This window comes from Dromiciops gliroides, chromosome 2 (assembly GCF_019393635.1).
Source record: "Dromiciops gliroides isolate mDroGli1 chromosome 2, mDroGli1.pri, whole genome shotgun sequence".
NCBI classification, from domain to species: Eukaryota; Metazoa; Chordata; class Mammalia; order Microbiotheria; family Microbiotheriidae; genus Dromiciops; species Dromiciops gliroides.
This window is the reverse complement of record NC_057862.1, coordinates 621,580,819-621,605,569: the sequence shown is the minus strand read 5'-3', so window position 1 is coordinate 621,605,569 and position 24,751 is coordinate 621,580,819. Positions and strand designations below refer to the sequence as shown.

At 41.2% G+C, this 24,751-nt stretch overlaps 1 protein-coding gene across 1 annotated transcript in view; it reads left to right on the top strand.

Annotated features, from left to right (window-relative positions):
• The window catches only part of ADAMTS18 (ADAM metallopeptidase with thrombospondin type 1 motif 18), a 187,818-nt gene that overhangs the window by 125,886 nt on the left and 37,181 nt on the right, over window positions 1-24,751 (top strand). The window contains exons 15-17 of the mRNA XM_043981146.1: window positions 7,654-7,784; window positions 8,103-8,226; window positions 10,750-10,994. Coding sequence (XP_043837081.1) covers window positions 7,654-7,784; window positions 8,103-8,226; window positions 10,750-10,994 — 500 coding nt within the window. The remainder of the gene's footprint in view (window positions 1-7,653; window positions 7,785-8,102; window positions 8,227-10,749; window positions 10,995-24,751) is intronic.

Here is a 24,751-nt window from a genome sequence, read left to right as displayed (position 1 = left end):
ACAATACTTACAGGGTGGCCTTGGAAAAGTTTCTTCTCTTTGCTGGGACAGGCAGTTCAATTTCCCATTTTGTACTTGAGTTTCCTCATCTGTTGAGTGACAAAGGTGCACCAGATCAGAGATTCTTCACCTTTTTGGTGTCATGGACCTCTTTGGTAGTCTGCAAAAGCCTATGGGCCCTTTATCAGAACAGTGGTCTGTTGCCTACATTCATGATGCAAGGCAAGGTGAAATTTCCATTAGAAAATAATGACAAGGGGGCAGCTAGGTGGCGCAGTGGATAAAGCACTGGCCTTGGATTCAGGAGTACCTGCATTCAAATCCAGCCTCAGACACTTGACACTTAACTAGCTGTGTGACCCTGGGCAAGTCACTTAACCCTCATTGCCCTGCAAAAATTAAAAAAAAGAAAAACAAACAAAAAGAAAATAATGACAAAAAAGCTCTAATTTTTTTCCCTGCCTAAGTTCACAGACCCCCTGGAATCTATACACAGACTCCTACACTTGATGATTTCTAAGGTTCCTTCCAGCTCTAACTTCTCCGATTCTATGAATACAGCTTTTTTTTTGGGGGGGGGGGTCCAAGTGAGCCAACTGGTTCCCCGGAGAGCAACAGGAACTCATGTGAGGAGTAGGGTACTCACACACTGTCAGCCCATTTCTCACTCTTAATTCCAGATTGTTTTAGTTGGTCCTCTGACTCAAGAATATTAAGAATGGACTGTTTTGAAATTACCAGAAATCTCCTGTTGCTAGAGCTCTTCTGGTGTTTCATCACCACCCCCATTAAATAGAATTCTCCGTAGTTGGCATCTCTCCTTCTTTTGTGCACCATGCTGGGGTCCCTTGGCACTGCCCACTGTGGACAAATACAAACAAAAATTATTCAGGGTTCCTTTTGGGGGGCTGTCATGAAAACTTCTACACGTAACATGTAAAAGACAGTATGAATAGTAGCTCTGGTTGAGCAAAGCGGATGAAATCACTGCCTTTGGCTTGGCAACTACATTCTGAGTTACCTCTTATTCCCTTGGACTTTGCAGTGCCCCACCCCCCTCCATTCCATGTGGTTTTATTTGCTTTTCTACACTTCTTTTTGATAAGATGCCCCTCAAGTCCTACAACAGTAAACCACAATTTCCTTTGGAACGTCCTTGGATCTAAACTTATTGCTGACATTTCTGCTGACCAGTCTCCTGAGAATGTTAATTACAAATTGATATGAATTGTCCAACCAAAATATCTCATGAAATTCTATATGCCTAGTAACTGCAGTATGTTCAACAAAGCACATGTCAGTGTATTACTCATTCTTCAGGGCTTCAACAGAGTCACGATTTCATCTCTATGGATATCCACGAGGCAACATGATATAGTAGAAATATGACTGGACTTGTGTGATATTAGGCAAGTTACTTTATTTCTTTGGGCCTCAGTTTCCTTATCTGTAAAATGAAGGGGTTGGACTAGGTGACCTCTAAAGGCTAGCGCTCTAGACTTATAATAAGCTCTATAGGAAATGTATAAGGAATTTATATAAATGCATTATGAGTCAAAATAAACTTAGATTTAGATCTTAAATAATTTAGTCCCTCTCATCACACTCACCCCCATTTTACAGGGGAGGAAACTGAGGCCCACAGAAGCTGAGGTCACATAGGTAACAAAGCTAGGATTCAAACTTAGGTCCTCCAACTTCATATTCAGCATACCACATATGAAGTCAAGTCAGTAGATATTTCTTAAGCACTTACTATGTGCCAGGCACTATATTAAGGACCAGGGCTACAAGGAAAGGCAAAAACAAACCAATAGAAAAACAATATTATATAACAAAATATAATACAAAAGATAAATATATACACACATACATACACTTGTATATATACATATGCATTGTATGTATACATATATGTACACACACAAAGATATTGATATATAGAGATACATCTATATGCAAACATACATATAAAATTAAAATCTCAGAGGGAATGTACTAAGAATAAGAAAGACTGGGAAAGTCTTCTTGCAGAAGGTTATACTTTAAAAGAAGCCGGAAGGAGCAGAGATGAGAACTGAGAGAATTCCAGGTCCTGAGTTAGGAGATGAAGTGTGTATGTGGGGAACATCAAGGAGGCTGGTGTCACCAGATTGTAGAGTATGTAGAGGGTGTAAAGTATAAGAAGGTTGGAAAGGTAGGCCAGGTTATGAAGGGCTTTAAGTGCAAAACGGAGGATTTTTTTTGTTTGATTCTAGAGATAATAGAGAGCCACATATATTTCAATGGATTTTTAAATGAACCATTGTACACATTTTGCTCTGTCATAAACTTCCAGAAAATGGAGCTTCCTACACCCTTCTATATCTCTGGGAGAGTAATGGGAATAGTAATAGGAATTGTCAAGTTATTACCTTTAATTCAATTAAAAATTGTCAAAAGTTATTGCCTTTAATTCAATTAAATAAACATTTATTAAGTGCTTACTGTGTACTGTGAGGGCCAAAATTGGATATACTGAGAGCTATTTGGGTGACTCGCCTTAATATTGGGGTCCCAGAAATATGAGGGACTTTTTTTTAGGTTTAATCTCCTCTCTGAACTATTCTTTTTAGATACTTCTCCCAGGCCAATAAGAAAGGAGCCTCTAAGCTTTAGTTCACAAAAGGATCAGATTTTCTTACTCAGGAATTGATTAAACAACAAAGGTGAAACTAATAAAAATCAAAGATAAGGAAATGGGAAAATATAAATACAGATAGATGCTCTTAACTCTAAACTTAGCCTAAGCTGGTTCAAAGGAATTTAGTGTTTTAGCAGGTAACTCACCAACCTGAACAGCCCGCCAGTCTAAGGTTGCTTACGTGCCCCCGCGACCTCAGTCAACCGCCAGAGAGAGAATTCCGCATTCCGGAAGTGCCTGAGAGCTTAGTCTACCAGAAGTGCCTCTCCTCCCTTCAGGTCACATTCAATCTTTCCTCCCCCAAAAGGGGAGGTCCTCCAAAAACTGCTCATGGAGAGTTCTCCTTCTGACCTCAGTAGCATACTTAATCTCAGGGTGGGCCAGGTGTGGCCCCTCCCAAATAATTCAGCTAAAACTTGTGATATTAATCTTTACCATATATAATTTTTACCACAGCACAGAACTCTATGCTTGGCACTTGAGGGGATATAGTTTCCCAGCCCTCAAGGAAACTCGTATCTCACAGTCCAGTAGGAAGATAAATCCCAAACACAGGTAACTGATGTATGTTATATGACAAGTGCATTAGAAGTACAGAGTGTCACATCAAGTCTGAGGAAGATGGGAGATCAGAAAGCTTTCTTAAAGATGTCCCAGGTGAGTGTGAACATTCAAAAATGGGTAGCAACTCAGGAGGTAAAAAGAAAGGGAAGAGGGGCAGCTAGGTAGCACAGTGGATAAAACACTGGCCTTGGATTCAGGAGTACCTGAGTTCAAATCCGACCTCAGACACTTGACACTTGCTAGCTGTGTGACCCTGGGCAAGTCACTTAGCCCCCATTGCCCCGAAAAAACAAAAACAAAAAAACAAAACAAAACAAAAGAAAGGGAAGAAGGATATTCTAGAATTAGAGAACAATGTGAACAAAGGCAAAGGTGTGGAGGGAGAGCTTTTCTTAGGAAAGAGTTATTCAATTTAGCTGGAGTATTTGTAGTACATAGAGTGAAATAATAGGAATTAAGGCTAGAAGAGTAGTGCAAGACTGTAGACAGCAATGAATGCCAGGTAGAGGAGTTAGTCTGAGCTTGAAAGAGAGATTTGATGTGATTAGGGAGACCAGCCTATCTGTTCTTCCCCTTTCCCTAGTTGAGGAACTGTCAGATGGTGCTGTTTGCTTTGGGATTCGCTATGCCCCAATTATAGAATCTTGTGTTTTAAAATCAGGAGGTTCAAAGACCTATGAAAGACAGTGATTATGACATTGCATAAGATATGATTAACAAAATGGAGGACCTGAATAATTCATAGGATGAATAACCTAAGACAGAGCAATATTTGTACCTGGGGCAGGCTCAAACTGCCCAGGAAGAATGACATGAAACCTGTTTTCAGGTCATCTTCTTAGAGTGGGGAAAAGAGAACCCAGTGGAGGTGAGATCAGGTGCTCTCTTAGTGGTTCCTTCTCACTCTTGTCAGGGAAAGGTATGGGGAGGATTGTATATATGTGTGAGTATGTATGTGTATGTACGTGTATGTACCAGCGGTATTGTCAGTAAGTGTCTGCTTGGCTCAGTTTAATGGTATCGCCTTAGGCCAACTCTTCCAATACCTCCACAATTTGACAGGGGGGATTGCTAGACTTTTTATGGTGCTAGGCCTCATATTCCATCAGCATGTAGAGGGAGAGACAGACATCTGTACAAATGCATCCTGGAGAATTGAGAGAGATGGATGGGTGGAGAAGGGTGTTTGCCTTCTCCTCTACAGTGTCTGTATCCTCTGGACTCACCAATTTGTGTCCACCCTGGGGCTGAAACTACATGGCATATCATAGTTTCTTCCCTCTATTTCTTTCTTTCTTTTTTCTTTTTTTCCCCGGGGCAATGAGGGTTAAGTGACTTGCCCAGGGTCACACAGCTAGTAAGTGTCAAGTGTCTGAGGCCGGATTTGAACTCAGGTCCTCCTGAATCCAGGGCTGATGCTTTATCCACTGTGCCACCTAACTGCCCTCTCTTGCCTCTATTTTTCTCTCTGGTAAAGACCCTGGGTTCAGAGGCACCAGGGAGGTGAAGCAGCGGAGTGGCATCTGTGTTTTCAATACCCTCTAAATTAAACAAGCCAGGACAATTCCCAAGCCACACTGCCCTAGTTTCTGCTTTGATTGGGTGGAAGGTCGGATGTAATTATTAGATGTCTAAACATCGAGAACATGAATTACAAACAAGTTAAGCTTAAGAGTTTAATTCCAAGACATAAGTATGCTCTTGTCATCAACAAGACTTGATGGGACAGGACCTATGAATGGAAAACAGTGGCAAAGGCAGCCTTGTGTTAAAGGAAAAGAGCTAGTATAAAAAGGCAGCCCTAGTGCTGCTAGTTTTGCTCTTGAAGGCCACGCAGAACAAGTATAATCCTTCATTAAATAATTAACAACAACAATAACCATTTATATAGCACTTCAAGGCTCACAAAGAACTTTACATATGCTATCTTATTTGATCATCACAACAACCCTGGGAAGTCTTGTGGGTTTTTTATCCCCATTTTGTAGATAAAGAAACTGAGGCAAATAGGTTAAGTAACTTGCCCAGGGTCACATAGCCAATAAGTGACTGAGGCAGGATTTGAATTCAAGACTTCCTGACTCTAGGTCTAGCACTCTTTCCACTCACTGCATCACTGCATATTAGTACTTTTAGTGCCTGAAGATAGCATATATTTTATATGTACTAATATGTATCTAAGTGTCTCCTTCTTTGAGGGTAAGATTTTATTTTTGTCTTTGTACGCTCACATATTAGGTACTCAATACATTTTTGTTGATTGATTGAGAGCTCCTTTAAGTCCTTTTTCCTTTAGGCTACAACCCTCACCCCCATTTTCTTCAATAATCTGTGTATAGTATGGTCCTTTTCCTGGTTATCCTCTTAGGCACCTTGTCAATATCCTTCCCAGAACATGGCATCCAGAGCTGCTCATCTCCAGTCCTGTGGCATTTCTCTCATTCTTCCTCACTTTTTAAAATCACCACTGGAAGAAATCCTGCAGGGTATTTTCTTCTTCTTCTGGAAAGGATAAATATTGAGCAAAATGCCAAAGAAATACAAGCTGGGTTGACTAATGTAGCTATGACCAGACTGTGCCACGTAGCTGGACTGTGTATGTGTGTGTATGTTTACAACACAGATTTATTCAAGGTAACAAAAAGTTTTCCAATAGATTGTAATAAGAAAAAAGATATGAGGGAGCAGCTAGGTGGCGCAATGGATAAAGCACGGGCTCTGGAGTCAAGAGGACCTGAGTTCACATCTGACCTCAGACACCTGACACTTACTAGCTGTGTGATCCTGGGCAAGTCACTTAACCCTGATTGCCCCACAAAAAAAAAGAAAAGAAAAAAGATGTGAACAAAATTAAGGAGACCCACTAGCACCTAGGACCCCATGGGGAAAGAACATGACAAAAAAACTATTTTGGAGTAAGAGTAAAAATGAAGAAAAAAAAATAATGAAAGAAACAACAAAGCCCCAAGGCTGGAACCCTGTCCAGCAACAACAAATAACAACAAATGTAACAGTAAATGAATGCAAAGTTTCTCCCCATCTGCTGAATGTGGCATCCAACTTCCAAGGAAGCAATAATGAACACATGAGGTATTTAAGAAGCAGAGGCCTAGAGGAGCCTGGAGCAGGCTAGCCATTGTTTCACAGGAATCCTGAGTTACTACATGAGCCCAGAGTTAAAGAAGACCTTTCAGACTTCTACTGAAGGCTGTGTTTCTTTCTTTAAATTTTTTTAATTTTATTTCTCTCCTTCGTTTTCATCACCTTTATTTCCAACGTATCCCATTTTTCTCTCCCATGCTGTGCCCTAAAAGTATGAAAAGAGAAAGAGAAGCAGCGGCTTAGAAAAACTCATCAGGATGCCATCCTAGTTTAACAATGGAGTCCATGCTCACACCTGTAGTCCCCCTGACTCAGCAAAGAAAGGAGGGATATACAGGGTCTCAAACATACAGAAATGTTTGCAGCAGGACTTTTGGTGGTAGCAAAAATACTGGCCACTAGAGTTGCTTATCAATTGGAGAGTATCAGGATTTGAACCCAAGTCTTCACAAGTTCAAGATACTCTGGCCACTGCTTCTCCTAACTGTTTATATAAAATGTCAGGATACAAAGAGTAACTCAAAAATAGAAACATAAGTATAGCATGGGTGGAGAGTGTAACATGGTGAGACTGGGCTTTACAGGGCCATGTACAGATACTCTTTGCTTGTTTCCAATCTCACAGAAATCTTAAGGGAGCCATTTTCTGGCAATAAGTGAATCTGGGGTTCAAATCCTGCCTTAGATACTTCCTATGTGCAACCATGAGCAAGTCAATTGACCTCTCAGCCTCAGTTTCCTCATCTATAAAATGAAGATAGTAATATCACCTACCTCACAGAGTTGTGAGGATCAAATAAGTAACCTGTGTTAAGTGGTTTTTTTAAAATAATAAACATTTTTATTTATAGTTTTGGGTTCCAATTTTTATCTCTCTTTTCCTCCCTCCCCCCTCCCTGAGGCGGCAAACAATCATATATGGGTCATACGTGTATGATTATGTAAAACATGACCATATTTATCATTTTGGACAAAAAGACTTGATTAAAAAAAATGAAAGTGAAAAAGTAGCATGCTTCATTCAGTCTGTTCCATCAACATCTGTTCTTTCTTTAGAGGTGGATAGTACATTTCATCCATAGTTCTTTGGGATGGTCTTGGATCATCATATTACTGAGAATAGTTACAAACCTTAAAGTGCTATGTGAATTCTGGATAGCTATTACACTGCCCAAAACTTCCAGAAGAGTCTTCACAAGCTTGGTCCTGATCATTCTGAGTGGATCGGGTGATGTGATGACTCTCAGATGAAGCTCCCGGTGTTTGCTCTTGACTCTGTTTTCTCTCCATCTGTTTGTTTTCAGAGAAGGATAGATGCAAGCTTTACTGCAAGGCTGAACATTTTGAATTTTTCTTTGCAATGTCTTCCAAGGTGAAAGATGGCACTTCTTGTTCCCCAAACAAAAATGACGTTTGCATTGATGGCGTTTGTGAGGTGAGAGACCGTTTACTTGTTGGAGGTGCACAGTAGTATGGGTATATCCTTACTCCTCCAATTCAGAGTTAGGAAACCTGTTTGAACCACTTCCAGTCTCTGGCCCTCAATTTGCTAATGTTTAAAATGCAGATAATAATGCTTGTTTTTGTGAGGAACAAATAAGATAAGGGACACATACAGAACATTGTGACCGTAAAGTGCTGTATGTGTCAATTATAATCATTATCATCATAATGAATTTAATATCAAAAGACATTTAGCAAAAACTTCCTTTTCCTTGGTCTTTGAGTTTTGTCATTTTGCTTTTTATTATAGCCAGTAGGATGTGATCACAAACTGGGCTCCCAAGCAACTTTGGATGCTTGTGGTATTTGCAAAGGAGATAATTCAACCTGCAAGTTTTATAAAGGCCTATACCTTGACCAGCATAAAGCAAATGGTAAGAGATTATTTCAATCAGTTGTTGGCCATGTATCTGGTTTTCTTGTTGGGAAACAAACTGGGACTCTTTGCTGGCCTATGGAGCAAATTGATGAGTAGGGATTTGATGGCTTGTGCCCTAGAGGGAGTGATGGAGACTCACAGAATGTCAGAGCTGGAAGGAACCTTAGAAAACAGAAGAATATTAGAGGTGGGCAGGATCATTGCACATGGCTTTTCAGTGCTTGGAGGAAATCTGGATGTTAAAATGTCAGCATTATGCAAGCAAAATGCATTTTCATTCATCCTACCACTCACTTGGAAGAGGACTGGTAACCATCAATTCAGAAAGTGGAGTCGTTGACCATTGATTGATTGATTTGGTATGTTGTGAGGAGCACAATGGACAGGGGACGAATGCACTGGAGTTTAGTGGAAAGAATGCTAGATTTGGAGTAAAAATATTTTTTAAATTTGCAGATGACAGATGGCAGGAATAGTAAACTCTTTGGATGATAGTTTTAGGTTTACGGGTTAGAATATCAAGCTACTGCTCTGGTGCAGGCCCTCATCTCTTCTCACCTGAAATGATGTCATAGGCTGCTGTTGAATCATCCTGCCTCAAATCTCTCTTCACTCCACACCAACCTCCACTCAGCTGTCAAATTGACCATGTCACCCCCGCCCCCCACCCACATACACTCTGTTGGCTTCCTATAATCCTCAGGATCAAGTATAAAATTCTCTCTTTGGCATTCGAAGCTATTTATAACCTGGCTGCTTTCTACCTTCTCAATCTTCTTACACTTTACTTCCTCTCCATGTATTCTGGGATCCAGTGACACTGGCCTCCCTGGTGTTCCCCCCACAAGTCACTCCCTCTGCTAACTAAAGGCCTGTTCTCTGGCTGTGCCCCATGCCTGGAATTCTGTCCCTCCTCATCTCTGCCTCTTGATTTCCCTGGCTTCCTTCAAGTCTGAGCTAAAATTTCATCTTCTACAGGAAACCCTTCTCAAGCCCTCCTGCTGATTATCTCCAATTTATCTTGTATGTAATTTGTCTGTACATAGTTGTTTGCCTTTGTCTCCCCCTTTAGAAAGTGAGCTCCTGGAAAGCAGAACTGCTTTTTTTGCCTTTCTTTGTAATGTCAGCTCCCAGCATAGTACCTAGCACATAGTAGGCAACAAAGAAATGCTTGTTGACTTGACTTGGTAACGGAATGACAGTCTAGAATCTAGTGAGATAGAAGTTAATAGAGGTAGGTGTGGAGTCACAGAGATCATACATGGAAGGCTAGAAGAAGCCTTAGAAGCTACCTAGTCCAATTCCTCATTTTACTGATGAGGAAACAAGACCAAGAGAAGTAAAATGACTTGCCCAATGTCATATAGCTAGTAAGAGACCAAGGTAGGGTTTTAATCCAGGGTCCCTCTTTCTATTGTATCTAACTTCAAGTATAAGATGGGCATGGCTAAATAACAGCTATTCTGAAAACAGATATGGGCTTAGTCAATAGTGTGGCATAGAAGTCAAAAGAAATTAATTTAATAATAGGCTGTATTAAAGGAGAGAGGTGATACTTGCTCTCTACTTCTCTCTCTGTCTCTGTCTCTGTCTCTGTCTCTCTCTTTCTCCCCCAACTCTTCCTCAAGAATTGTGATTATTTCTGGGCTCCATATTTGAGAGGAATATTAACAAGGTAGAGCAGCAAATAGAATGAGGAAGAGGAATGGCAGCTTTGCCATAGAATGATTGATTTACAGAACTGGTGGTATTTAGCTTGAGATGTGAAGATGTGGGAGAGGAAGAGAGTGAAGCACATAACATCTGCCTCAAAGTATATGATGGGCTCTCATTTGAAAGAGGAGTTAGGTTGTTTTGTTTGACATTCATCGCAGTAGACTGTAAACTCCTTTCAGAACAAGGACTGTTTCATTTCTGGTTTTGTCTCGATAGAGCCTAGCATAGTGCCTTGTACCTGAGAGGTACTTTGTGAATGGTACATTGAATGGGATGGAATTGGTGGCAGAAGGAAGAGTTATGAGCCATTGATGAAAGTTTCAATGAAATAGATTTAAGTTCAATATGAAGAAAAGCATCCTAACAGTTGGAGGTTTCCAAAGGCAGCATAGTTTGCCTCAGTAGGAACTGGGTTCCTTGTCCAAGGACAAGCCCTTTATAAATGACCACTTATCAGGGATATAGAGGGAATGAACCAGATGCTCTCTGAGGTCTCTATGAATTCTCTGATTCTATGTTTTTTTACTCATGTGAGCATAGTCAAGTCTCTTCACCCTTCTGCACCTCAGTTTCCTCATCTGTAATATGAGAGTAATGACATCTGTCCTGTCTCACCGAATTGTTGGGAGGCTCAGATGAGATAATTTACATAAACAATTTTTTAAACAACAAAGCGTGGCTATTATTGTTATTATTGAATATTCATCTTCAAAACACTAAGCATAAATGGTGGTGAGAAAGCATGATTTTTTATCATAACAGAAGAAAACAACAACAAAAATGTTTAATTTCTTTCTTTTAGAATATTATCCAGTTGTAACCATTCCAGTGGGTGCACACAGTATTGAAATTCAGGAGTTACAGATATCTACAAGTTATCTTGCGGTTCGCAACCTGAATAAAAAGTATTATCTCACAGGAGACTGGACTATTGATTGGCCAGGGGAGTTCCAATTTGCTGGGACTGTGTTTGATTACCATCGTCCTCAGAACCACCCTGAACATCTGTATGCAGCAGGACCTACAAATGAGACACTGGTCTTTGAAGTAAGCTTTTTCTGTTGATTCTGACTTTCATGTTTGTTACAAAATCAGCATGGACAGCTATCTTTCTGCACCATGGCTCTCAGGTGGATTAAAGGCTGGGTAAAAAACAAACAAACAAACAACCAGAGGGGCTATGATTCTATTCAGAATTAATAAAGCTTCCTGTCATTCCATCTGGAGTTTAGATTACCTTATATGAGCTCATGTTCTGTCAGAGATAATAGATTGGGTCAAATAGATGCCATTGTTTGTCAGCAAGTGTTCCATTATTTGGAAGAGAAACAATAGTCACCCAGTCCCTTAGACGATGAGTGGACCTCACAAAGTTTTCTGATTTTCATACAGTTATATCAATTCTTCCTCATCATACTTCATTGATGAGAATAGCACCAAATATCCTTGGACCACTCTTCAGAAAGTTTCTGTTTGATGCAATGTTACCCCTTAGAAGGGGTTTCAATAGTGTATCCTTCTTAGGCAGTGACCAGTATAGCAGAAGGCACCATGGATACCCCTAGGGGAAAGAGCATTGAGCCAGCAATCCAGAGGCTTGGCTCTTGATAGGAATGAGTATAGAATTATGGCAATCGTGGATTTAAGCCTTGGGGAGAACTTAGAGGCAATCTAGTCCAACTACTCATTTTTTTAGATAAGGGATTTGAGGCAAAATGAGGTTAAGTGACTTGTTCCACATCATTCAGGTAGTAATTGAAAGAGGTAGGATTTGAATCCACATCCTTTGACTCCAAAGCCAGTATTCTTTTGATTGAACCAGACTTCCTCACCTTCTTAAATTATGAAAAACTGGTCGTGGGATTTGGACTAGATGATCTCTAAAGTCCCTTCCAGCTTTGACAATTCTCTGATCGAATGGCTCTTCTACCTCTAACATTCTGTGTTCTGTGTTTTAAGAGCCTATTTTTCAGTTCTGGCATTCAGTCTTCTAAATCCTAAAAGTCCTTTCCAGTGTTTACTTATTTCTAAAGTCCTTGTTAACTTTGACTTTCTCTGTCCTACCTTTTTGTTTGTTTTTGGTTTTGTTTGTTTGGGTTTTTGCAGGGCAAAGGGGGTTAAGTGACTTGCCCAGGGTCACACAGCTAGTAAGTGTCAAGTGTCTGAGGACAGATTTGAACTCAGGCCCTCCTGAATCCAGGGCCGGTGCTTTATCCACTACGCCACCTAGCTGCCCTGCACTGTCTTACATTTTAAGGCATCTTTTGGTTCTAACATGCTCTGTTCTATGTTCTAACGGTCCTTCTAGTGCTGATATTTTCTGTTTTATGTTCTGAAATCCCTTTTTGCTCTAAACGATATGTTCTAAGTTCTAAGAGCTCTTTGTGCTATGAAATTCTCCATATTTGGTTCTAAGGTCCCTTCCATTTCATATATCCTATGTGCTATGTTCTAAGGCTCTTCTAGCTTGTGTCATAGCACCTACTATGTGCCAGGTACCCTTTCCACTTTCACTCCTTCCCCTCAAATAACTGGTTGAGGTGGGGGAGTTGGAAAACTCCTTGCTCCCCATTGCCACTTCCAAGTTCTCTCCCTGTCTCCATCACTCATTTTCTTTTTTCATTTTTTCAATCTCTTTTCTCCATCTTGATCCCTTGGTGAACCAGTTAAACCCTATACTGTCCTCTCTTGTGTCCCTGACCCTCTTATATTGCTGACTGCACCTTCCATGAGTCAGCTTTGACTTACTCTACTGTCCTCCACATTTATTCTTACATATGTGCTCATGTGAAAAATCTTGCAATTGTTCTGATTGAGTCCACTATAAATTTATGTTACATACCCTCAATTGGGCCATCACTGCTGCCAGGCAATCCTGCTACACCTCCCTTTTCAACTCACTATCCAACTTGTCACATTGGCTCTTCCAAACATTTTTATCCTTCCTCAAATCTCCCATGATTCCCTGTCCCCCAACTCTCTCTACTGAGGATTTTGCCTCACTTTTCACCCTCTCCTTCATCTTATATCACTCAGATGCCTTCTGGAACAATATCCTTCTTCACCTCTGTCTCACATAAAGAAGTGGCCTTGGGGCAGCTAGGTGGCACAGTGGATAAAGCACAGACCCTGGATTCAGGAGTACCTGAGTTCAAATCCGGCCTCAGACACTTGATACTTACTAGCTGTGTGACCCTGGGCAAGTCACTTAACCCCCATAGCCCCGCAAAAATAAATAAATAAATAAAATAAATACAAGCTCTCTGGACCTCACTTTTGAAAAAAAAAAAGACGTGGCCTTACTTCTTACCAAGGTTCACCTCTCTACTTGCACAAGTGACCCCATTCCATTCTGTCTCCTCCAATAGATTGCCCTTTCTATAACCCCGATTCTATCACTTATTTTTAGTCTCTCTCATTGTGCTTTCTTCTTCTATACTACCAAAAAACAGGTCCATACCTTCCCTCCATCCTTAAGAAAACCTCACTTGTTCCTTCTATCCCTAATTACTGTCATCCTATATCTCTTCTTCCTTTTGTAGATAACCTTCTTGAAAAGGCCATCTACAAGAGATGCCTCTACTTTCTCTTCTCTCACTCTCTTTTCAACCCACAAAATCTGGCTTCTAACCTTATCATTCCACTGAAACTTCTTTCTTCAAAATTACCAATGATCTCTTATTTAACAAATCCAGTAGCCTTTTCTCAATCATTATCCTTCTTGACTTCTCTGCAATCTTGAACACTGGTGATTACCTTCTTCTTCTTCTTGATACTCTTTTCACTCTAGGTTTTTGGGACACCGTTCTTTACTAGTCCTCCTCCTACCTATCAGACAACTCCTCAGTTTCCTTTGCTGGATTCTCATCCAGATTGTGCTTTCTATTTTGGGGCAGGGCAATGAGGGTTAAGTGACTTGCCCAGGGTCACATAGCTAGTAAGTGTCAAGTGTCTGAGGCTGGATTTGAACTCAGGTCCTCCTGAATCCAGGGCCGGTGCTCTATCCACTGCACCACCTAGCTGCCCCTAGATTGTGCTTTCTTACCATAGGTATCCTTTGGGTTCTTTCTGTCCTGGGACCTTTTCTCTTTTCCCTCCATACTACTTTATTTGGTGATCTCATCAGCTCCCATGGATTTAATTACTGTCTCTCTTCAGATGATTCTCAAATCTACCTATCATACCCTAATCTCTGTGCTGACTGCCAATCTTGTATCTCTAACTGCCCAGATGTCCTGTAGTCATTTTAAGCTCAATAATTCCAAAATAGAATTCATTATCTTTCTCCCTAAGCCCTCCTCACTCCTCACTTCTTTATTATTGTAGAGGGCAATACTGTCCTCCCAGTCAATTAAGATCGTAACCTGGGTGTCACCCTCACCTCCTCGCTATCTCTTACCCCCATATACTGATTTTACCTTTGCAGCGTCTCTCATATATGCCTCTTTCTCTCCTCTGAGATTGCTGCCATCCTGTTACAGGCCCCCATCACCTCACTCTTGGACTATTATAGTGGATTGGTTGTGTGGTGGCGGGGAAGGTCTGTCTCAAGTCTCTCCCCGCTCCAATACATCCTCCATTCAGCCACCAAGGTGATTTTGCTGAAGTACAGGTCTAATCATATCATCCACACACACCCCACTCTCACTCAATAAGCTCCATTGACTCCCCATCGCCTCCAGGATCAAATACAAATGCTTTGCTTGGTGTTCAAAGCCCTTCATGACCTGCCCCCTCTTATCTTTCCAGTCTTCTTACGGTACTCCTTAACATGTGCTCTTCTGTCCAGTAACACTGGCCTCCTGCCTATTCTTTGATAAAGGCACTCCACCTGCCAGCTCTGGGCATTTTCTCTGTTTGTCCACCATGCTTGAAGGATTCTCCCTCCTAATTTCTGCCTACTGGCTTCCCTGGCTCCTTTAATCTCAGTTAAAGTCCCTTCTCCTACAAAAAGCCTTTCCCAAGTCCTCTGCATTCTAGTACTTTCCCTCTTAATTATTTCTTATTTATTCTGTATATAGCATGTTTATGCTGGTTTGTTTCCTTGACTTTCCCATTAGTTTGTGATCTCCTTGATTATAAGAACTATCTTTTGACTCTTTTTGGTTAATATATGTGTGTATATCTATAGATATACACACATATACACCTATACATATATACATACACATGTATACATATGTGTGTGCATGTGTGTGTAAAAGACAATCCGTTCTCTCAAAGAGCTCATAAACAAATGAGAGAGACATGAAGACAACCATGTACAATAGATAAACTCTTTGTTAGAAGTTTCTATCACCTCTGTTACTCTGCTATGTTTTGGGGTTTTTTTTGTGAGGCGATGGGGGTTAAGTGACTTGCCCAGGGTCACACAGCTAGTAAGTGTCAAGTGTCTGAGGCCAGAATTGAACTCAGGTCCTCCTGAATCCAGGGCCGGTGCTTTAACCACTGAGCCATCTAGCTGCCCCTGTTACTCTGCTATGAAATGGAGATACTACCCTCTGCTAGTGAGTAGAGTGATTTTGTGGACAGAGAGATGGGAAGGGAATTGGTGGCATCAGATTCTAGAACATGTTGATCGTTTGGAGTTAGAGCTAGAAGAAAATTCATCACTTCTTTGTGTGTTTTCTTTCTGAATCCAAAGGACAATTAAAATGTTAAATGGTCCAGACACCAGGCCCTATGAGGATCATAAATAAAAATTGGGATGTTTAGCCTGTAGACAATCTTCGTCAAATAACTTAATAGAGACTGTTTAGCTAATTCAGTTCCCACAGGTTATCTTGATTGAAGGTTGATTGAGTAGACCTGAAAGATAACATACATTCCTGATTTGGGATATGGAAAGGCTTCCTGGAAGAAAGAAAATTGAAGCTGGACACTGAAGGATGAGTAGAAAAAAGAAAGAATGGTGTTTGAAACAGAGTGAACATGAGCAGTGGCACAGAGATTGGAAAGTATTTTGTTGTACACAAGCAGCAAAGTGCATTCCAGCTTGGTTAGGGTTGTGTTCGTGGAAAGGAAAAGGATGGGTTGAGACTGAAGACTTATGAAAGAGTGGAATTGTGGAGAGTCTTGAATGCTGACATGAGAAGCTTGGATTTTATCCCATAGACAGTAAGGAATTCCTGAATGGTTTTGAGAACAGGAATGATAAGATCATTTATGTGCATAATGATGATTAATAAAGACAGGCGGGTACAGTTTAGAAGAGCAGAAAGACCTAGCATTTGGGAGTCTAGTGGTCTGGCTATTTTTGTCTCTTGGAATCACTTTGGTTGATCACTTTAATATTTAAATTACACATTATTGTTTCTGGGGGAGTTGACAAATTCCTTAAAGTGACCACATCACCCCAGGATCCTTGGTCTGAGAAGTTTGGGGAAAGTCAAAATGACTTTAAACAGAAACCTAATTTTTCCTAACCACAGCATGTCAGTGTCTATGGAATCCATGCCTTCCAATCTAAATAAAGCTCAAATAACTTTCTGTACCAGAAATATGAATGATACCAAAATGAAAGCTTTGTGAGCCAACACCCTTCTCTGTAATATAGAAGTGCTTAATTTGTATCTAGAAGGATGGTGATAGCAGTGCTGAAAACAAGCTGAGATGAGGCATGTAGGTCCTCTATATACAACTTGTGTCTCTCTTTTATGTGACTCTATGTAATGTATATAGCTGCTAAGTTTGGAGAAAGAGCTGGTTTAGGGGGAAAGATGACTGGTCCCATCTCATGAGTATTTAATTTCCATGTTTGTGTGTGCACATGTGTGTACAAGTGTGAGAATGTGTGCATAGAAATGCACTACTATTGAGATGAGACAAATTATCTTTCCCTCTAAACCAGCTCCTCCTTCAAACTTATCTATTTCTTTCACAGGTATTTACCATCATCTAATCATGCAGATCTGTAATCTGAATTATCTTTGATGCTTCCATCTCCTCCACCATCACCTCCTCATCCAATCAGCTGCCAGTTCTTATTGATTGTACCTTCATGGGATCTCCCATAGGGATAAGGAGATGTCCTCCCTCCTCTTCAGTTTCAGGCCCTCATCACCTCCTCACTTCCCCACAATAGCCAGCCAGTCTCCCTGCCTCCAATTTCACCTCTCTCCAATCCATCCTCTGCATAAATGCCAAAATAATCTTTTTGAGACACAGGTTTGACCATGTCACTTCCATGGCAAAGCATCTTCAGGGGCTCACTATTGCCTCTGGGATAAAAATGAAACCTCTTTAATCAATCATTTAAGCCCCTCCAACCATCTGGGTCCAATCTATTCTTTGAGCCTTGTTTTCCATTGCTCTTTTACAATATGTTCTAGCCAAACAGTGCTGCTGGCTAGGTAATACAATAGATAGAGCAGTAGAATTGAAATTGGAAGATCCAAGATCAAATTAGCCTTAGATACTTACTAGCTCTATGATACTGGATAAGTCTCTCAAACTGCTTGCCTCAGTCAGTGTCCTTATCTGTAAAATGGGGATAATAATAGCTTACTGCTTCCTAGGATTATTGTGAGGAAAAAATAAGATAATATTTGTAAAGACCTCTGTAGATCTTAAAGCCTTATATACATGCTAATTAGTATGAGTGTTGTTATTGTACAGATTCAACATCCTTTCTCCAGCCCATTTGGCAAACTATCTGCCATGCCTGTGAATGCTTTCCTTCCTCATCTCTGCCTATCCGATTCATTATCTTCCTTCAAGGTTTCACTCATATAGTACCTTCTTTTTTTTTTTTTTTTTTAGTAAGGCAATTGGGGTTAAGTGACTTGCCCAGGGTCACACAGCTAGTAAGTGTTAAGCGTCTGAGGCCGGACTTGAACTCAGGTACTCCTGAATCCAGGGCCAGTGCTCTATCCACTGCGCCATCTAGCTGCCCCCATATAGTACCTTCTTAATCAAACCTTTCCTAATACCCTCATTTTTTAAAAAAATCAATTTTATTTTATTTTCAGTTCCTGATTCTCACCTATTCTCCACCCATTAAGAAAGCAAGAAAAACAAAATGCATTACAAATATGCCTAGATAAGCAAAACAGATTCCCTCATTAGCCATCTCTATGTATATCTATGTCTCCATCTCCATCTCTATCTATACCTATAACTATATGTCTATGTCTATATCTATATATTGAGCATATATGGAAGTAGCATATAATCTGTATGTATATGTACATATATGTGTATATGTGTGTATGTGTATATATTGTACTGCGAGTCCATCAGCTGTCTATCTGTTGACGTTTGTACATTTCATCATGAGTCCTCTGTGGTTGGTCCTTGTGTTGATCAGAGTTCCTAAGTCTTTTAAATTTGTCTGATATTCCCAGTTTTTAATGCTTTCTTCCTTCTCAAATTACCTTTTGTTTTCTTTGTGTGTGTATGTGTGTGCGTGTGTGTGTTTGTGTGACTGTGTACTTTGTCTCTGGGCTCTCAGTAGAACATAAGGACCTTGGGGGCAGACACTGTTTTCACCTTTGTGTCCTCGCACCTGGCACATAACAGGAGTGTAATAAATGTTTATAATTTGGAGCTGAACTGAACTGAATTAAATTTCAGAATCATTAAAATATACTGGCAAATAGTGGCATGTCCAAAGAACCTAGGTTTGAATCCCAGTTCTGCCAGTGATTACCTGTATCACTTCTGTGCTCTGGGTTTCTGTTTCCTCACCTTTAAAATGAGGAGGTAGAACTATGTGATTTCTTAGAGTGATTCTGAGCTCTAAATTCTCTAAGAACTACAAAACCTATGAGTGTAACCAGGATGGAGAGAGGATTGCAAACCATACCTTAGGAGAATCAGTCGAAAGAACCAGGGATGTTTAAGTATTTGAAAGGTTGTCATATCTAGGGTGGCAGATTAGACTTGTTTTGCTTAATGCCTTTAGACAGAAGTAGGAGTAGTTGGGGAAGGTGGAGTCACAGGAAGGCATCTTTTTTTTTTTTTTTAGTGAGGCAATTGGGGTTAAGTGACTTGCCCAGGGTCACACAGCTAGTAAGTGTTAAGTGTCTGAGGCCGGATTTGAACTCAGGTACTCCTGACTCCAGGGCCGGTGCTCTATCTACTGCGCCACCTAGCTGCCCCAACAGGAAGACATTATTGAGAAACTTCTCCATAATTAGAACTTTCTAGCAATGGATGGGCTGCTTTAGGGACCATGAGTCTCTTACCACTGGATGTGTCCAAATGTGGCCATGTCCACCAGGGATCTCAGAGAAGGGGATTATGCATCAGGGACAAGTCAGTCTAGTTCTGACCTTCTTTGCACATGAGAAGAAGTATGGGGGCAGCTAGGTGGCGCAGGGGATAGAGCACCGGCCCTGGAGTCAGGAGTACCTGAGTTCAAATCCGGCCTCAGACACTTAACACTTACTAGCTGTGTGACCCTGGGCAAGTCACTTAACCCCAATTGCCTCACTAAAAAAAAAAAAAAGAGAGAGAAGAAATATGATATAATGGAAAGCAAGGGACCAGGAGCCATGGGACAAGGGTTCAAATACAGTCCCTGCCCTTTACTAGCTTGTGGACTTACACAAGTCACTTTCCCTCTTCTGACCTCAGTGTCTTCATCTATAAAATGAGGATGATGGTAAGACTTGGAACAACTAACATAGCACAGTTTTTATGAGGAAAGTAATTTGCAAATCTAAGTGTTGGAGCTATGGAGAAAGTAATTTGTACTGTTTGCCCAATTATAAATGAAGCTTCAGCTTGTATGACTTTCTTATATTCTTCTCTGACATTTCCTCATGATGTGTCAGTGGCCCAAGGTTGTCAAAATGCATATTTTTACAAATCCTATTAGGTCTGAAAGTTTTAAAGACTGGCCCCAATATTGGATCACGTGGCTATTGCCTAAGGACCAGCTTTGCTAAGGGCAGAGATGGTCATCATCAGATTAGTCAAAGGGAGATGAACTCTTTTATATCTTTTATGGGGGGGCAGGGCAATTGGGGTTAAGTGACTTGCCCAGGGTCACACAGCTAGTAAGTGTTAAGTGTCTGAGGCCGGATTTGAACTCAAGTCCTTCTGAATCCAGGGCCAGTGCTCTATCCACTGCGCCACCTATTGCCCCTATATCTTTCTTGAAGACCATATACTAAAGGAGGGAGAGGCTGTGATCTGTGTTGGCCCATGTGACAAGACCACAGATCCTGGAAGTTCAATGAGCAGACATTCAGGGACTTATTAGGGTATCATATTCAGGAAAAATGCTCATTTGCCAAAACAGGATTATGGTGTTGTAAGGAAAGTTTCTCTTGTTCTTACATATCAAGTCAGAGTCCTCCAGTGATCTCAGATGCTCCCAGACTTGGGGGTTTTTTGGTTTCGTTTTTTGGTGGAATGGTGCTTAACAGAGATGCCTTTCTAAGCTGTTGACTTAGATTTGATTCCCAGTCAGATGGGCTTAGTGTGGCCAGATCCAAAGAAAACTAGACTGAGAGTTAAAATACCTGGGTTTTACCCAGGTTTACCTGTGTAACCATATGAAACCTCTCCAGCCTCAGTTTCCTTGACTGTGAAATGGAGTCAGACGACCACTTGCTGGTTGCATTAGAGCGAATATTCCTTTTGTGCATGAGACTGGAAGCAGCTCAATGATGTATCTTATAGTGTTCTGGACGTGGAGTCAGAAAGACTTGAATCTGAATTCTGTTTTAGACACTTAGAGATGGCCAGCAAGGTCCCTTCCAACTCTGACATCCTGTAATTGTGTAACTTGTTTATATTCTGTGACTTGAGTACAGAACTAAGAGTACTGAATAGAAGTTGTTGAGAGACGGATTTCAACTTTATATATCGATCAGTCAATCAGCAAGCATTTATTAAGCGCCAACTATGTGCCAGGCTCTGTTCTTACCTGTGCTACCTTATCAAACATCTCTGGGATTCAGCTTTCCTGATATATTATGAAAAACTCTAATAAATAAAAGTTGTCTGAAGGGAGAGGCTGATTTCTGCAGGAGGCCTTTGCCTAATCCCCTTCCGCTCTGCCCCCTGATTGTTCCCTCTCCATGGGATCACCTTTCATTTACACTGTATGCATCTTTTATACACAGTATTCATACCTCTTTCCTCCATTAGAATGTGAGCACTTTAGGGGACAGCCAGGTGATGCAGTGGATAAAGTACCGGCCCTGGATTCAGGAGGACCTGAGTTCAAATCCAGCCTCAGACACTTGACATGTAACTAGCTGTATGACCCTGGGCAAGTCACTTAACCCTCATTGCCCTGCCAAAAAAAAAAAAAAAAGATTGTGAGCACTTTGAGGCCAGGGACTGTTTTTACCTTCTTTATCTTCTTTATATCCATAGCACTTAGCATAGTGCCTGGCACATGTTGTTGCTGAGTCTTTTTAGTCATGTCTGATTCTCTGTGGCCCCTTAGGGGGTTTTCTTGGCAGAGATACTGGCATGCTTTGCCATTTCCTTCTCCAGATCATTTTACAGATGAGGAACCGAGGCAAATAGGGTCTTGCCCAGCTTCACACATCTAGTAAGTTTATGAGGACAGATTTGAACTCAGACCCAGAGCTCTATCTGCCTACACCACCCACCTGCCCAGGAAACTTTGTCGATATTCAGTCATTTTAGTCATGTCCGATTTTTGGTGACCCCATTTGGGGTTTTCTTGGCAAAGATACTAGAACGTTTTGCCATCTCCTTCTCCAGCTCATTTTACAGATGAGGAACTAAGGCACACAGGATTAAGTGATGTACCCGGGGTCACACAGTTAATAAGTGTCTGAGGCTGGATTTGAACTCAGGTTCTCCTGACTCTAGACCTGGAACTCTATCCACTGCATCACCTGGCTGCCCCTGGCACATAGTGTTTAATAAATACTTGCTTGGTTATCCATTGGGTGGTGGTGAATGATCCTTCCCTGGCATTCTCCAGGTAGAGGCTGGAGAACCACCAGAGATTCCTTTTCATGGACAGGTTGGATTCAGTGGACACAGAAGCCAGCACTAAGATTTTGTGATTCTGGTCGACGGGAGAGTGGAATGAGTAACATGACAAGAGTGAAAAGAACATGAAATTTGGAGTCCAAAGACTACAAACCTCTTCTCTGACTCTATTTGCTAAATCCTTGACTTAGTCACCTAGCTTCTAAATCTTAATTTTCTTCTGTTGAAAAATGAAGGGGTTGGATTAGGTGATCCGTTAGGTCGCTCCCAATTCTCAACCCCAGCATCCTGCCCTCTAGAGATGCGCCTGGCGGGGGGATGGGGGGGGGGGGCGATGAGTAGTCAGGTTTTGTTGAAGTTTGCACAGAGGAGTGATTTTAGATGTGTGGAAAGGTAGGGTAACATTTGATTTCAGAGGGCCTTGAATGTCAGGCTAAAAGCATCTGAAATGCGTTCCCTCACCTACGGCAATAATGACAACAACAAAAGTTCAGTTACCATTATCTGTTTTTGCTGGTTGAACCTCAGATTTGTAGAAGCCCCACGCCCAGATGGCCGAGAGGAGTCAAGGAGATATATTTCAAAGTGGTGGAAACATGATAACCTAGGATTCAGGACTTAATTTTACATATGGCTGTGGTAAAACTGTCATGTCATCTTAAGTGGAGCCGTGGAAGGAATCCGAGTCCATCAGAGAGCTTAATGCCTTCCCCTCCGGAGACTTGGAGGTAATTTAAGGTCGCTGACTTTGTTCTTTGTTCAAGCGTCATGCAGACCACTGTTTGGGATCAGGATTGGTCATGCGGAGAGCCAAACTGGTTTTAAGTTTAGCTGGAAGGTTCATTTGGGAAGGGGGGGCGGGCATCTTTCTGTGGCCCCAGAATATGTAGCCCCTTGTAAGGGCCACGATAAATGATTCTGTGAGTGCCAAGTTCTTTATCAAGACTGTCTCCAGGTGTGAGCCGATGGCCAGGAAATTGGCTGTGAGTGTTCCATCATAAAGTAACCGAATGCCTGTCTGATAAACAGCATGAATGATGTCACAATAGCATGGCCTGTTGTGCTATTACTGAAATTCAATCTCTTGTATTTCTTAATTAGTATTGCTCTCTTGTCTCTTCCTTCCTCCTCCACTATATCTCACATGTTAAGACCCTTTTCCACTTTAGGTGGAATCAGAAAATGTTTAACTCTTTAAAAACATGTTCTTATTCACTAGTGAACAGCTAAGGGGAATTCTGAAGTTCAAGAAATAGCATTGGGGCAGCTAGGTGGTGCAGTGGATAGAGTACTGGCCCTGGATTCAGGAGGACCTGAGTTCAAATGCAGACTCAGATACTTGACATTTACTAGCTGTGTGGCCTTGGGCAAGTCACTTAACCCCGATTTGCCTCACCCAAAAAAAAAGAAAGAAAAGGAAAAGAAAAAGAAAGAAAGAAAGAAATGGCATTGTGGACTCAGTGGTAATATGGAATGTCTGGAAGCACAGTAAAATGGAAAGAGCCCTGGGCTGTGAGACCAGAGACCTGGATTTGAGCCCCTGTTCTATTGCTAGTTTCCTCTGACCTCAGGGAAGTCACTTATCCTCTCTAGACTTCATCTGCTTCCTGTGAAAAGCAAGAGGGCTGGGAGGGATCATATCATGTCTCCAGCTTTGATGCTCTGTGTTCTATGTTCTAAGGCTATTTCTGGGGATGATGCTTTATGTTCTATATTCCAGGGGTCCTCTCACCTTTGACATGGGAGTCAGGTGATGGAATATTGTGTGTAGAGAAGAGCAAGGAGGCTAGTGTTGTGTTCTGTATTCCACTTGCCCCCTTTGCCCTGGCATCTTTGAGTCTGATTACATGAACTACTTACAGGATGAAAATGTGACTAAAGCTTTGGTATAGGACAAGATCACAAATGTGGTTTTTTTTACTCCTATGTGAGGACTTTATGATTTCCCCAAGCTACTCACCAGTGACCCCTGAAATTACTTTGTATTTATTTATATGTATACAAGCACCCATAAAATAAGTCTCAACCACGGACATTTTGCTTGCATTTGTTCTTTGAGCAATGTTCAGCTAATCATTCAGAATATAATTCAGTACTTCAGGGATTCTGATTTCATCAGGCAGGGCTGTGTTCACAGACCTCAGCCCTCCACACCTTAGTAGATAGTTTAATGAGTAGCTTTAGCCAAAAACTATTCATATCCTGGTCCCCAACCATTTGGTCCTGAACTTTTCCATAAATATCTAGGCTGGTCCTCAGAGGAAACAGCATTTGGGTTTAGAAGACTGGGGTTAAAATTCAGGATCAGCTACTATTGGTCATATGACTATTTCATCTCCCTGAGCCTCAGTTTCACTATCTATAAAATTATGGGGTTCAATGAAATAATTTCAAAGGTCTCTTCTAGCTCAAATATTCTGTGGCTTTTATGGAGTTTTGTGGATATTCCTTGTCTTTTGAAGGATCACAGGATCATATATTTAGGGCTAGAAGGGGCCTCAAAGGCCCACATTTTACCTGAGCAAATTGAGGCAAAGAGAGGTTAAGTGATTGGCACAGGGTACATGGGAGTTTTATGGAATTTAAACATATACTCCCCACACTGACTCAACAGTGTTCTGTTGGAGACTGATTCAGAAGGTGGACAAAAGACAAGTAAAAGAGTTAGCCTTTGCAATGAGAAGGACTGTTTTGTCCTTTGAGTCTGATGCAAAATAAGAGAAGATGGGTGAAAAAGAGGAGGGGTCTTGAGGTATGAATGAATGGAAGTGTAGTAGCTCACTTTGAATGGCATTTATCCTAGTAAAGTAGGAGATGAGGTCATCTGAGAGAACAATTCAGGGTGGAGAAGTGGAAGTCTTTCCCACTTTCTGGGT